General features: G+C 38.4%; 2 protein-coding genes and 1 pseudogene across 3 annotated transcripts in view; 2 read left to right on the top strand and 1 right to left on the bottom strand.

Moving 5' to 3' along the window:
• Positions 1–3532, top strand: part of LOC144666349 (uncharacterized) — a 51333-nt gene extending 47801 nt beyond the window's left edge. Inside the window, exon 6 of one of the 2 annotated variants that reach the window (XM_078527764.1) lies at positions 2765–3532. In XM_078527764.1, the coding sequence (XP_078383890.1) occupies positions 2765–3427 (663 nt within the window). In that variant the 3' untranslated portion in view covers positions 3428–3532. The remainder of the gene's footprint in view (positions 1–2764) is intronic. The other variant, XM_078527765.1, reaches the window with a different exon arrangement.
• Positions 3533–9128: 5596 nt separating this feature from the next.
• Positions 9129–14983, top strand: LOC144666373 (uncharacterized). Its single transcript, XM_078527797.1, has 4 exons — positions 9129–9467; positions 9908–10025; positions 10465–10556; positions 13130–14983. The coding sequence occupies exons 1-4, from the start codon at positions 9129–9131 to the stop codon at positions 13793–13795; spliced, it is 1215 nt and encodes a 404-aa protein (XP_078383923.1). The 3' UTR covers positions 13796–14983.
• LOC144666626 (uncharacterized) lies at positions 10977–12803 on the bottom strand (annotated as a pseudogene).
• Positions 14984–15096: the final 113 nt, after the last annotated feature.

The raw sequence follows: 15096 nt of genomic DNA, 5'->3' as shown, positions 1-15096 counted from the left end.
TTCTTTTATTTCTTATTTTAGTGGAACATCTGTAAACTAACTATTCTAAGCTAAGCATGTTTCCCACTTTAAATAAAGTAATATATTGTCAGTATGGTATTGTGTTTGTCGCGGGAAATTTGACGGAACACGAACTTATTTTGGCCAGAGCCGGTGTTTTTGAATTGCCTCCATCAAAGGCAAGTAAAATGTTTCTATGTCCTAAGCATCGTCATTCACTTGGGGAATACTGGAAACAGCGCAGGCCATTCCAGTATCCAACCCACCGCGGTTGTAAGAAAGCCATCAAAAGCAGAGATGTTATAAATGGATCAGCAAAATTTTTAAATATTTTTCTTGTTTACTTATTTATTACTATTATAATTTCACTTTCTTTTTTGTATTTTTATCTTAGTATCTTAGGTGATCTGCTTTAATATGGGGTCCTTGACTCTTTTGTAGTTCATCCTTTGGCCGTGTTTTTCTTAGCCTTAGCCTTAGCCATAAAATTGTAATAAATAAATGCTCGGATGGCAAAGGAGATTATGAAACTCCATGGAGTGGTTGTCCCGATTGGATCAGGTTGGTAAACCTAGTTCACATTACATTCATATAAACGTGACAGAGATTTTGTTTTATTGGCCTCTGTACGCGTAAAAAAGAGACATTATACAGAACACTCAGTGTCAGTACAGAACACATATCAAATAAACATTTTTAACCATTTCTGATGTAAATGGAGCTTAAACAACTACAAACTACAGTGAAGTTTCCCTTCATGCGCGAGCGACCTAATCCCCCCCCCCCCCCCCCCCCCCCCCAACACACACACGTGCACACACACATACCGGAAGTGGTCGAAAACAGAAAATCAAAACAACCTACGTAGAAACTCTACGTAAATCATTCACGCTTAGCTTCAATATAAACTCACCAAAATGATTACAATTTTTTTTACAACTTAACAGAAACTATATATCATTTTACTAAAGTAAGTTTTTTGTATTTGAAAAGCGAACGAAAAATTTTACAGATGGAAACATCAAGAAAGGAAGATATAACGGTAGTGGTCGAAATCAGAAAATCAAAACAACCTAGGTAAATAATGCACGCTTGGCTTCAATTAAACTCACCAAAATGGTACACACGAAGACAGCACAACATCAGGCTCCGGACAGTGTGAAACAATATTTAAAATTTTGTACAGTCAATTATTGATTTCTTCAGTTGGCACATAACGTGGTTAGATTAGATTGCGTGACACAACTTTCAATCAACGTTCGCGTTCAAGCCGATGTTTTGTGTTCGGTTAATTTCTTCGGTTGTGCTGCCCGCTACTTTCCTTCATTTGTTCATATTATCGGAATCATATGGTTTGTGCAAAGTGTTTTATGGGCAATGGTTTTAATTCGAAACTTTCTGCGAATACTATGCTCGACGAAAACTAGAAAGGAATGCGAAATCTAATTGCATGGCGGACTTGACCTTGTGCGGTTGACTTGCAGGTAGGCGACAGTATATATATTTTTGACTAGCTGGTGAGGTTTTCGGGTCTTAAATGATGTTTTGTTGTGTCAGCTGTTATTTCAAAGTTTTGTTAAGCTAGGACGTTTGCGAAATATTGTGTTATTCATGCTAAATTCGTTTCGCGTGAGCGACTTTCTTGTGTCAATGTAAATAAACATGCTCGCAACAACAGCAAAGTTGCTGCCTGGCTGCGCTAAAAATTCGCTTAAACCACAACATATTTTTACATTTCTATGCTCTTTGACTTCTTTTTAGTTGGTATAGATACAAATATTACGCGGAAGTAGTTGGACTTTTGCGCAATGGCCAGTTGAAAATGTGCATTTTTGAGCTGTTGGCGTTTATGGCGAAGTAGGCTGCAAACAAAAAATTATTTCGTATTGTAAGTTTCTTTTAAACGAACCGAAATTGTGTGCTTTGCATAAATAAAGGTTCAATTTAATCCAGGAAAAGTAAAACAATTTCTAATATCTTATAATTTTGAAGCGGTGAACTCGACAATTTTCCTATTTTTCACTTGTCGCCATTGCTAAAAATAGGCCAGTCGCGGTCCAATCGAAAAAAATTCATAAAAAAAATATTTTACGATATTTGCAAAAACTAAGGTGATTTAATTTGCTTTTGAATTAAGATAGACTCGAAGGCAAAGTTTGAAGGCAATTGTGTTACTGATCCGAAAATTAGCAGAACGGAATTATGGCGACTGCCTCTTAAGTTTATAACTGAAGTTTTTTCACTCTAACAATCAGTCTGATGATCGCTTAGTGCGTGAAACTCGAGTTACATTTACTCTCTATCTTACTATTTGTATATATATATATATATATTTTGAAAACCCAATAAGTCATTTTACCTTAAAGATTAATTTAAAATGAATCATAGCTGAAGGCTATATTATCAAAAACATAAAATAGAGGCTGTTGACACAAGGTGTTTTTTATACAATTCTTAAATGTACTTAATTTTTTACAGCTGTGCAACTTTTAAACATTACCGAAACCTTCTCAAAGTAGCATTTTGTTTCATTTACTTTCAAGAATTACTATGAGTGTTTAAGAAACCTGACCAGCAACAGACCACAATAGCGGTATTTTTGGAAAGTGTCTGTTACAATTGATTAATACTTGCGGGCAAAAATTGAATTGCAATTAAAACTGAATTAACATGCTTGTATACAATGACAAGAAACTCTCAGTCTCTTCTATCAGAAATAGTTCATACGGTTTCAATGTATCACTTATTATTATTTTGTGAACAGGCATACTGTGATATTACAGTTGATCGTAAAGGATGGACTCTAATCGCCCGATTCTCAAACATTGACAACAAGAACTGGATGAATGACACAGGTTACTGGTGGTATGACCAGGAACTGGCCAATGGAACAACAACAGATCCGTCCATTAACACTGACATGATCTCACCAGCCTTTTGGTTGGTCGGCGGCAGCGAGTTTAAGATCACGCGCAGTGATGACCCCAGTCACACTCCTTTGTTACAGACCACAAGTGACTGTTTGGCTGGACAAACATTCCGATCTAAAATCACAAGTTATGGCGACTTTAGAAATGGTAAAGTTTGGGCCAGTGACCAGTGTCTGGGAAGTTGCACGGTTCAATATGGCGGTCAGTACAAGTCAACAGACGGGTTTCAACAGGCTGAGTGCAGTGGAAACATCCAAAGCGCCAACAAGATCGGCTTCTGGTGTGACTGGAGTTATGATGGATCAGTGATGATGATTGGTGGAGGAGGAAAAAACTGTTCACGTGCTGATCACGGGATTGGAATAACAGAAACTGACGAAGCTTCTTTTGTTGTAAGCAGTCAACCGGAACATGACTTTGGTTATCAGCCTGGTCAAGGTACTCAAACAGTTAGCACTGCATCCAAGTCTTACTCGTTGAATCTGTGGACCCGTTGAGTAGCTAGAATCAACCGCAAGCTTCATCTTTAAGAAAGTTGCGCTCCAGATTATGCTCGAACTCTATGATTGCTAAAAATAAAAATGTATTCAGCGCTGATTGGCATAGGTGCGTAGGGTTCGATGAAACTAGTCAAATTAATTCAATGTGTGATACACTCTATTTTGTAAGAATATCTATTTTTGGGTGCGACTAACAGTTTTTAGAATTTCGACAATTAGGGCCTGACAAAATTCTTAAAACGCTCCTATATTGTCAAGTTTTAATTCAAAGTGGTACTACACTAAATCACTCAAAAACGTATTCAGATTGTACACATACATGTTCATGTGACAAGGATGGTTTCCAATTTGGATTTACTGAATGTCCATTTATTCGTAAAAAAATGAACTTAAACTTTTTCCTTTGGTTTTTGATCAAAGTATTCTAAGATTTTGTCTTTTCTTAGCCTCAACGTTTTTATAGAAAAAGGTTGTATCTTGTTTTAAATCAGCTTATGCCTCTTATTAACTGAGCCCGAGGGCCTTATACAGGGAGAATATCGGCCCAAGATCTTCACAGGTCTTGAAAATTATGATGGGAATGTATCTTTATTTCGTGGGTTATATAATTAACTTAATTCTTATTCAGGGAAATATTTTTTAAATGATTGGAGAAACCCATATAAACACATATAAACACCGATTGTAAAACTAATTTGTTAGAAAACTGCTTAATGGTAGGCAAGAACTAAAGATTGTTAGTAAGACAATGCTATTAAAAATTAAAAAACGTAATTTGTGTTCAGTTAAAATTCCCCACAACTTGGTTCCCTCCGCCAAGCGAGTGAATATATCGCCGGCAGAATGTTGGAGATAAAATGCCTGATAAAGAGACAGCGTAAACGATCCGTCATCTTCCCCCAACACGATGCTGGGTGAAGGTGCATGTTGTCCCCTTACCTTCAGTCAGAACTTACACCCCCATCTGTAAGCTACACAACAGAGAACAAACAGTTCGATACATTGGAATCCCGATTTCAGGAACACTCGATCTTTTGAACCTCTCGATAACTGAAACAATGAAAACGTTTCCCTAAGATTTGCTTCAGCCAGTCGAACACTGCAATTTTACTCCTTATTTCTCGAATCGATTTTCCCTTTCCTTTCCCTACTGTATTTTTTCTTCCGTAAGCCCTGGATATGTCTTTCTCGTGCGCGTTTCTATCCCATAAACGAGTAACTACCTTATTATAGGAAATTAACGTTCCAGTAAATTAAGGTCTTTGAAATTATTAATAATGGTAATAGGACTGAGTGGAGTCCAATTCGGTCTGTAATCATACAAGTGATTAACAAAATCGGACGACCGCGAAGCGGGAGTCCGATTTGTTTAATCACGAGTATGATTACAGACCGAATTGGACGACACGAAGTCCTGTTACCAATTAATCAAAACTATAATAAATTTCGAGAAACAAACAAACTTTATCGGTTAAATGGTTTAAAGTCTCTGTGAATACTGAAAAACATAACAGTTTACTCAACAAAATGCACAACAACAGCGCGCGCAAAATGACGCGTACTGTCCAATTACACAGGCATGACGCGTACACTGTCCTATTACACTGTCCAATTACAAGCATGACGCGTACACTGTCCTATTAGTGCTCAAATCGGGCTGTTGTTAACCAATCACGTTCGAGAATTTTGTTATAGTTTTGATTATAACGCACATTGGAGGAATTTTTTTCAAATCAAGGAAGTTTAAACCGCAAAGCGGTATTCCGAGTTGTGTAACCATGAGTACGATTACAAGAAGTCCTATTACCAATTAATCAACACTATGACAAATTTCGAGAAACAAACAAACATTACCGGCGAAATGGTTAAAAGTCGTTGTGAATACTGAAAGAAATAACAGTTCACGAAGTGCACAACAACAGCGCGCGCAATTGCAAAATGACGCGAACTGTCCAATTACACGGGCATGACGCGTACACTCTCCTATTAGTGCTCAAATCGGACTGCTGAAAAGCAATCACGTTCGAGAATTGTGTTATAGTTTTGACAAGAGAGGATAAAGGGTAAAGGCCCGGTAATACGGGCAACATTTTTATTCAACTTGTCTCACAACATTGTTACATTGCAAGTTGAACGAGCTGTTGCCCGTATTACTACAAATTTCGGTGTTGCAGGTTGAAAAAAAATGTGGCAAAAAGTAGAACTCGGTTCTACCTTGTGCAACATGTTGCTGCAACTTGCAACACTGAAATTTGTTGCGAAAAAAGTTGAGCACGTGGTAGTAATACAGGCAACAACTCGTTCAACTTGCAATGTAACAATGTTGGGCGACAAGTTGAACAAAAATGTCGCCCGTATTACCGGCCTTAAGGAAGTGAATCCCCCATACAGGCCTTATTCCTAAGGAGACACCTCAAAAGTTGATTTGACATGGTAGCCAGTACTTCCGCGTATCCACGCGCATTGCGTGGATGTTATCTCTCGTTTTCTCGGGGGACAACCAGAATTATCCCACCTTCGCCGACCGCCATGTTTTGGTCTTTGCATTCTCCACGGAAACGCTCGAGAACATCTACGCAACGCGCGTTTATATCCGCGGAAGTACTGGGTACCATGTCTAAAAATAAATTAAGAGGGATTACCTGTGTTACCCTTTATCCTCGTTTGTTTTGATTACGGCGATTATTGATGTCTCTAAATACATTTCAGTTGCAGTTCAAAACAAAAGGATGTCGAGAACCGCATTTCTGAAAGCAAAAATGAAGTGGAAATGTTGCAGTTGACATATCTTTAAGGCTTTTACATTGTAAAAGATTGAAAAATAGCGTGCAGAAAAGAGAAGGTTTCTGTTTCTTAGTTGCTATAAGTGTTCGGACAATATCCAGAATTTGGGATGAAAATAAGATTTCGTAAGTTTACGCTACACTTAAATAATGCCGCGGAAATCAAATAAACACTTTCAAAAATTAACGCGGCTTTTATTAACGCGAACTTCGAATTTTCGCGTTAAAGGGGCAGTATCACCAAGATTTAGTGCCATTTTGAAAATCCAATGAAGTTGTTGGTATGAATTGATTGTCCATCCTCGGAGACCCAGGTGCAGCTGGTGGGGGTGGGGAAAAGTCAATACGGGCGAAAAATAACTCGGCAAAGAAAAGTGGGGCTCTTGTGAAGTGAAGTGAATACTTTATTTACCCTCGGATTGTAGAGTAGCTTTTAACATAGCTAATATCTCCGAGCATTTCAACAGTACAACGGCACAATTTACAAAGACCAGACTCTTCTCTCTCTCTTCTTCTCGTTCTTGACTTTTCTTCGCCGTTTTTTTTTCGCCCGTATAGACTTCCCCCCCCCCCCCACTAACTGCCCCTGGGTCTCCGAGGATGGGCATTGCCTTGCTAAAAGGTACTTTACAAGCCCTGAAAATTGCTATAACGTGGTTTGGGTACAGGCTGTTAGAAAAGAAGTTCCCTAACATTTGAAAACGTCGGCCGACGTTTTTCAAGTTTGACAGTTTTTTGGAAGAAAATTCCTTAAAACCATTGATTGCAGTTTATTATCTGGGAAAATGATTTCATGCCTTTCTTTTTCTGGTTAAAGGTTATTTTGCTTAACAGTGAGTGCATCCTCATAAATCTAGAATATTTTAAATAAAAACTTAGACGATTTCTCGTGACATTGTCCCTTTAAATTCCTGTAATTAGGTATATCCCTGATAAAGCTCGCAGCTGCTTTAAGTTGGCCACGTAAACTATTATGCCAAAGTTTACACAGCGCTCGTACTTTGTATCATGACTGATTTGCGTTATCGTATCGCTGGCTTATAATTATAAATATCATTTTGACCTCAGTAATCGCCCAAAATTAGTCCACTTTACTCAGATAAATTTCACCAAAAAGAAAGCAACAACAATGCACATTTACCCAATTAAACTGTGGATCGGAGAAGCCGCATTAACTCTTGTTCCTATCTTGTCTTCTAATCAAACTGCAATATTGTTCTACTGATTAGAACTTGAAGAAGGAGAATTTTAGCACACGAAATACTCCTATCTTGGATGAGATGTTAGTCCACCTGGGTGAGGAAGCAAGCTATGGTAGTTAAAGCGCGAGAAAAAGTGCTCAGGCACACAATACATAGATCATGGTGGGCTCGGGCTTGGCCAAAAATCGTACGCTGAAATAAAGGTAAAGTCGAATTCCAACTAAGCTTGCAATTGTTTTCACTCTTTTATAAAATGTTCTGAAGACTTGAGTGAAGGGTGACAAACAATAACTTTCGCTGGAATAACTGGTGAAGGTGACCTGGTGTAGAACTACTACGTCAACTCGGTTCCAGATTACCCTCGTTCCCCGTGTCTAATATAAGAATACCTTATTATAGGAAATTAACGCTTGTGTTAATTTAGGTATTTGAAATTAACGCGACTTAAAAGGAAAAATTACTCAGGAACAGATTTACTTTAACACAAAGGAAACTGAGCGCCTCGAGCGTTTTTCACAGTTTTACTGATCCGGTAGATTTCCACCCTGATGAAATAATGTCTTTTCATAAGTGTCAAGACGTTTGGACTGTATCGAGAAATTGGTTCCAAAGTAACGGAAATTAAGGCCATGCAAATTAGCGCTCCACTTAATTAACGACGCGGAAATTAACGTTAAATTAACGCGACTAAAATTAACGCGAATTTTTGAAATTCGCGTTAATTTCATAAAGCGTTAATTCCATATAATAAGGTAAGCTCTAAAGAGGTTAAATCATATTCCGCAGAGCAGTACGTTAGGAACAGAAAGTCACAATGTACACACTGTATGAATTATAAATGGTAAAAAAAAAGGAAATTCATCAATCTATCAGGTAACAAGAAAACAAAGTAACTTTACGTTCTATAGATATTTATTTATACTGTAGGGTTACATGACGAAATAGAGTTACAAATATAAATTAAAAATGCAAACAAAATAGAATCCTCGGTTTCTCGAAACGCCCGATTTCTCGAACCAATTTTCATTTCCCTTGGATTGCACTTAACTTCTCTGTAAGTTTACCTCCGCTTTCTTGAACCAACTTTCGTTTCCCTTGCATTGGACGTTCGAGAAATCGGGATTCTGCTGTAGTTGTTTTAAAGCTTCACCCATTCTGTTATAACCAGAAAAAGATGCCATAACTTAAAAACTTCAATGAATTTTAATTTTTTTTCTTCACAAATTCCTCCTTGTCAAAAGAAAACATCTGCTGCTGTTTTTGCATAAATTAAATAATCATCGTTTCGCCGCAAAGGCTGACAAACGCCTTGGAAAAATTCCTATATTGCATCACAGGATCTTTGTGCATAACTCATGTATATCTAAACGATTTTTTAGTTAACTCTCACAAAACTGTCGCAGTTCTCTTGTTTGTTTTCTCACGCATAACAACGGATTGTCAACTGATGCTTGCACTTCATTGAGGGAATTAACTAACCGGTGTTATTTATGTTAATAGGGGGAGGGGGGGGTGGTAATAACTCCCGTCCATACCCAGTCCCCCAGTCCCCCCACCATTTTACTGTAACAACCAATGGACCGCCTCCAAATATTTAACTAACCAGAAAAGACCAATCATTACGTTTTATTTCAATTGACGCAAAATCGAAACCCCTCCTTAAAAATAAACTTTGAAAGTCTCTTTCTATTCCCTACCGACATCTGTTCAGTGATGGACGCAAAAATGGTTTTACTTATTTTCCTGTTTCAAGGAATAGTAAATATCGCCGTTTTCGCCGGCAAAGAAGACTCTGCCATTTCTCGTTCAGAATTCGTCACGACGCGGGAAAATCAGCGGCTTAAAGGCCACGTTGTTAAACGGTTTGAGTCTCCCAGTTTGTTGTCGTGCAGCCATTCATGCTTGAGAAATTCCTGGTGTACTTCCACAAACTTCAAGATGCCATCCGCCAAGAATGGCAAGGGAACTTGCGAACTGAACAAGCACGGAGCCATCGACGCAAACACCAAATTTCATGATCAACAAGGAGTTACTTTTTCTTTGCTTTTAAAGGTATTTTCGTATTTCTTGTTAATCGAGTTTCACAAGCAAATCGTTTAATGTGTGGTTTGTTTGAACAGTATTTTACCACATTGGAAAAGCATTAGCCAGGTGCACAGTAGATAAGAGTTGTTATAAACTCTAACATCGAAATGCGACTGCAAGTTTCGTTAGGTCTTTTTATCACTAACTCGGGTCGCAAAATTCTTCTGAACGTACTTTAAACGTGGTTTAACAATTCGTAGCAGTCTATTTTACTTTGAAATATGCTCATCATCATAGTGTTTCAACGCTATACGATGGCTGAGAGCGAAAAACGAAAATCGGCAGGTGCACAAGAAGGAGAATTAAGCACGCGCACATCTGCTTAAAAATGGCAGTCGTTTAGCATTTATATTTGTGCACGTGTGCTTTGACATTCACGGTTCTTTGTTCTTATTTAAACTTTTCAGGGATGCCTCATGACCGGCTGTCTCAATGGTGGCTCTTGTGTACCTGATGAAAGGAAAGAAACATTTTCATGTTCGTGCAAACTACCTTGGACTGGAGAAAAATGTGAAACTAAAATCGGTAAGGAACTGTTTCAATTTGCACTAATGTTGAAAAAAATTATGTCTTTACACCGTACGCCTTTCCAAAATAAGATTCAGGTTATTGTGCTCTAATTTAAAAGAGAATGTCTTGCATCAAGCGATGTTAGAGATGACAGAAAAGTTACAGAAAGTTTTGGGCTAACACGAGATTGTTACAGATGGCCTATTCAATATAGAAATTTTAAAGACCAGGAGTGTGATAGAATTGGCGGCATTTCAAGTTGTCAACTGCAACGGTGTTCTTCTTCTTTTATGAATATCATTTAATTTTCCCTGAAAAATAAAAAAAACCTTGTGACAACTGTTAATAAGAAAGCTATCATGAAAAGGCTGAAATGATTGCGAAACAATATGAGTAAAAATACGACTGTTAGAACATTGCGCTTACTTTATTATTTTCTTCAATCATCTTTCAGATGCTTCTTCATGTGATGATTTTCAAATGAAAGTAAACCAGAAGTTACCAAATGGGGAATACCTGCTAAGAAATGGAAGTGTGCTATTTAAGGTAGGCATGATAAAGAAGCCATTACCAACTTGAATTAGTACAGCGGGCTAAACACAGACCGAACTGTCAGATCAAAATAACATGTGTAGTAACTTTTAAAAATTGAACGCTAAAAAATTAGAACGACGTTTCGACCGTTCGACGGTCATTTTCAAGTTAGGTGTTAGAATAAAATTACATGTGTAAATATAGTAAAAGCGCTAAAATATGTACATACAAACAATAGACAATAAGAATAAAAAAGGCTAAAAATGGCTAAAAAATAACTTTGTGCGAATGGCATGCATAGTTGTAAAAGATATAATTAAAAACGTAAAGCAAGGGAATAAGACGACGAGAATAAGAACATTAAAATACCTAAAAATATCTAAACAAATAATTTCGCGCGGAGCGAGTCACTCTGTTTGTTAAGTTTCGGTTTCAGAAGTCTAATAAAAAAAGCATTTCAAAAATCAAACAGTCAAGCTTGCTTTGGCACTTCCCTAAAATCTTAAAATTCTTCTCGATGTTGTGTGGCTCCTTTCCATGTTGTTCTTTCACGTGATGTCCGATAGACGATCCTTTGTGTTCTTCGATGCGCTGGTGCAAGTGTCGACAAGAATAGCTGACGTAATCTGCATCACACAGATCACACTTATAATAATAAACAGCGCTTTGTTGGTGTACGATGGGCGGTTTCTGTTCCTTCACTTTAATTGTCTTTGATCTTACGGCTGGTGTAAACTGGACGGATCTCGGTGTTTATCTTTCGGCTGAGATCGCTCAGTTGTCTGCGTACTGAGTTTGCTGCTTTTTGATCCTTGTACGGCAGAACGACTCTAATAGGAACCTCTCGCTGACTAGGGACCTGCTGTTGTCGAGGACACGCATTTCCCGTTACAACTTTCGCCTCGACGAATTGTCGGATGGTGGTTTCTACGAGGGATTCTGGATACTGTAAACGGGCAAAGGTCTCCTTAAGACGTTCGCATTCTTGATGGAAAAGTTGCCAGTTCGAGGAAAGCTTGAATGCGCGATTCAGCATTGTTTTGAGTAGTGAGTGCTTGTACTTTACATCAACATGGCTTTGCTAGTGTAATAGAAGCCCAGTATCTGTCGGTTTCTTGTAGACCTTCGTGTCCAGCTGGGATCCATTTTTGATAATCTCCATTCCTAGAAACGGTAGTTTGTTGTTGTCTTCCAGTTCCATTGTGAAACTGACAGAGGGATGGATTTCGTTTCGACGTAACGCTTGTAAAATGCAGGCATCTTGTTTTGGATTTCTAAATGCTCTTCGATGCCGCACATGAAAGTATTGGCCATAAGAGGTCCGAGCGGAGACCCCATGGCAACACCGTCCACCTGTTCATACAAATTTCCCTGAAATTGAAACAGCTGATTCTTTGTGGCAATTCCAAGCAACTCAATTAGGTCAGGTTTTGTGTCTTGCCCTTGTTCTAACACCTAACTTGAAAATGACCGTCGAACGGTCGAAACGTCGATCTAATTTTTTAGCGTTCAATTTTATTATACAATCAACTTCCAAAAACTTGTTGATTCGAACTTTTAAAAAGCTGATAATTTTACAGCCTTAAAATAAAAATTATCAATCCATTCATCTTCCACGTTACAAAAAACGTTTCCGAGCATTTTTTGAAAATTTTATAGATTACCAAACATCACCGAAGATTTCCGAAGTTTGTTGAAGACTTCCAAGAAAGGTCCGGAGATGATCCGACCATAGACCAACAAATTTTCAAAGAGGATATTACACGGTGGCGAGAGGATATGAATTTTATGTTCGAGTGGCAGAAACGATATCTCACTCGTTCGCTATATTACGCTCACTCGTGAGATATCGTTTTTGCCACGAGAACATAAAATTCATATCTTTGAGCCAACGTGTCATGCTCCTTTTATTATATGGAGACCAAATGTAGTTGATGTTGCCGATTTTTATTTCACTGTTTTCGAATAATCGAGCCAGTTTTACAAATCAGCGTTCGTCTTCATAGAAAATACAAAGCACCCGTGCCCAGGATATAGAAACACTAACTGAATTTCAATCAAACAAAATACTTGTCAACTAAATAAGACGTAAGAACTGAAAAAACTACTGACTTTGACTTGAATCAAATGCGGCAAAGTCTTGACGGCCGATAGTTTTCAACTGCTTTTGTTTTTGTCTTTACGACATCTATTCTTGCACTTGTGAAATCCCTTGGGATGAATTCCCTGTAAAAACTTTGAAATCGTCAAGGCTTCCATTATCGTGCTCTCGTTCTTAACTTTTTTGGAAAAATCATATTTTTCGATGCTTAGTTAAACAAATTAAACCTTCGGGTCGATGCTTGCTAACAACAAACGAGACAAAACCAAGTTCATTCAACAAAGTAGAAAAGGCGCGAATCGTGACGTCAGTGAGCGATATGCCATTCGCAAGAGTGTCATACGGAAAATACGCCACTCGGGTCCCGGATGGAGTGGCGTATGGAATCTACGAGTGGTTTAGTTCCCAGTAAAACACTCTCCTCTATACAATAAATAGAAATTTTTAATCATGTGTTCAACATAATTCGCTCGTCCCTCATTAGGTGTACTGCCACATAACAGATGACAGCAAAGGATGGACTCTTATTGCTCGATTCTCGAACAATGATGATAAGAATTGGATGAAAGACACTGGGTACTGGTGGTATGACCAGCAAGTTGCCGTGGGAACAACAACAGATCCGTCCACTAACTCTGACATGATCTCACCAGCCTTTTGGTTGGTCAGCGGCAGAGAGTTTAAGATCACGCGCAGTGATGACCCCAGTCACACTCCTTTGTTACAGACCACAAGTGACTGTTTGGCTGGACAAACATTCCGATCTAAAATCACAAGTTATGACGACTTTAGAAATGGCAAAGTTTGGGCCAGTAACAAGTGTCTGGGAAGTTGCACGGTTCAATATGGCGGTCAGTACAAGTCAACAGACGGGTTTCAACAGGCTGAGTGCAGTGGAGACATCCAAAGCGCCAACAAGATCGGCTTCTGGTGTGACTGGATTAGTGATGGATCAGTGATGATGATTGGTGGAGGAGGAAATGCTTGTACACGTGCTGATCACGGGATTGGAATAACAGAAACTGGCTCTACTTCTTTTGTTGAACAAGACAGTGATCTGGAATTTGACTTTGGTTATTGTCCTGATATGGGTAATTGTTCAGGAAGCGCCACATCCCAGTCTTACTCGTTAAATCTATGGATTCGTTGAGTAGGATCAATCACAAGCTACATCTCCAAGAACGTAACGTTCCAGATTATGCTTGAACTCTAAGTTTGCTGTTAAAAATATATATGTTATAGTGGGTGCTGATTAACAACGTTACGTAGGGTTCGATGGAACTTATTTCAATTAGTGCAATGTGTGATACACTCTTTTTTATAAGAACATCATTTGGGGGTGCGACTTAATGTTCTAAGCATTTCGACAGTTTGAGTCTGACAGTATTCTTAAAACACTCCTTTTTCAAGTTTTAACCCAAAATGGTACTGTAGCTATAGTAAATCATTCCGAAATGTATTCAAATTGTGCGTATACATGCCCACACTATTCGTTCTTTATATGCTTTATTCTGCATTTTACAAAAAATATAAGAAATCAAGCCTCCGATCGTAAATCAACAATGCGTGGTTTATCTATTTTCATGTGATCTGTGCGATGCAGATTATGTCGACTACAGAGCCCGACACCTTCACCAACGTATTGCTGAACATAAAAACTCGGCGATTGGAAAACACCTTTTGGAAGCCCACGGGGAAAATAGCCTCCTCAACGAAAGCCAGTTTCGAATTCTCCGAAAGTGCCAAGGGATATTTGATTGCCTCGTCTATGAGATGCTTTGCATAAAAGGAACGAAATCCGAGCTTGAAGACGCAATCGGACTCCATCCGTGCGAAACTCTTTGTTTAATTTAAACATTTTAACACATCAATTGTTTTTACTTAATATTTTATATACATTTTTTATCAACTTTCATTTTGACGTGATAATGACGTTAGCCTAACGTCGAAACGTCGTCGTTTTTAACAAACTTTTTAGCTTTTTTTAAATCCAACAACTAGAGCCATAATCGATTAAGGCTGTAGGTTAGTCATAAATTTCTGTTTCGTAGGATGTTATTTTTTTTTTCGAATTCGAAAGTGTGATTTGACAAATGAGTCAATGTACCTCATCGATGCCGCGCTGCCTAAACATGCAGATGCAGTCCGCATCTGATCTATGTTATTCACCGGTATCCTTAGCAGAAAGCAAATAAGGGTGTCACTTCGAATAGGATTCTTTGTCATCGCCGGGTCCCCCTCTCCCCTCCCCCCCCCCTCCAGCACTATCGACTTTTGATCAGTTGCAGTTCTCATGTGCCGTATTCATAGAATTTTCAAAGTAGACAAGCGTAAGTGTTTGTTTATTTGACACAGAAACATTTTTATAGAAAAAATATGGAAAGGGGTGGTCCATAGTAGTTTTTTAGATGGAGGGTAGGGATTATGAAGGTGTTTGGATTCGCGGAATAA

Source organism: Oculina patagonica, chromosome 9 (genome assembly GCF_052425735.1).
Source record: "Oculina patagonica isolate OP01 chromosome 9, crgOcupat, whole genome shotgun sequence".
Lineage (NCBI taxonomy): Eukaryota > Metazoa > Cnidaria > Anthozoa > Scleractinia > Oculinidae > Oculina > Oculina patagonica.
This window is presented reverse-complemented; position numbering and strand designations above follow the sequence as displayed.

Excerpts from the sequence above, each read along its gene's own strand:
- LOC144666373 (XM_078527797.1), top strand. The coding sequence starts at position 9,129 with ATGGACGCAAAAATGGTTTTACTTATTTTCCTGTTTCAAGGAATAGTA. Across the intron at positions 9,468-9,907 it reads CTTTTTCTTTGCTTTTAAAG|GGATGCCTCATGACCGGCTG; the intron begins GTATTTTCGTAT and ends TAAACTTTTCAG. Across the intron at positions 10,026-10,464 it reads AAAATGTGAAACTAAAATCG|ATGCTTCTTCATGTGATGAT; the intron begins GTAAGGAACTGT and ends ATCATCTTTCAG.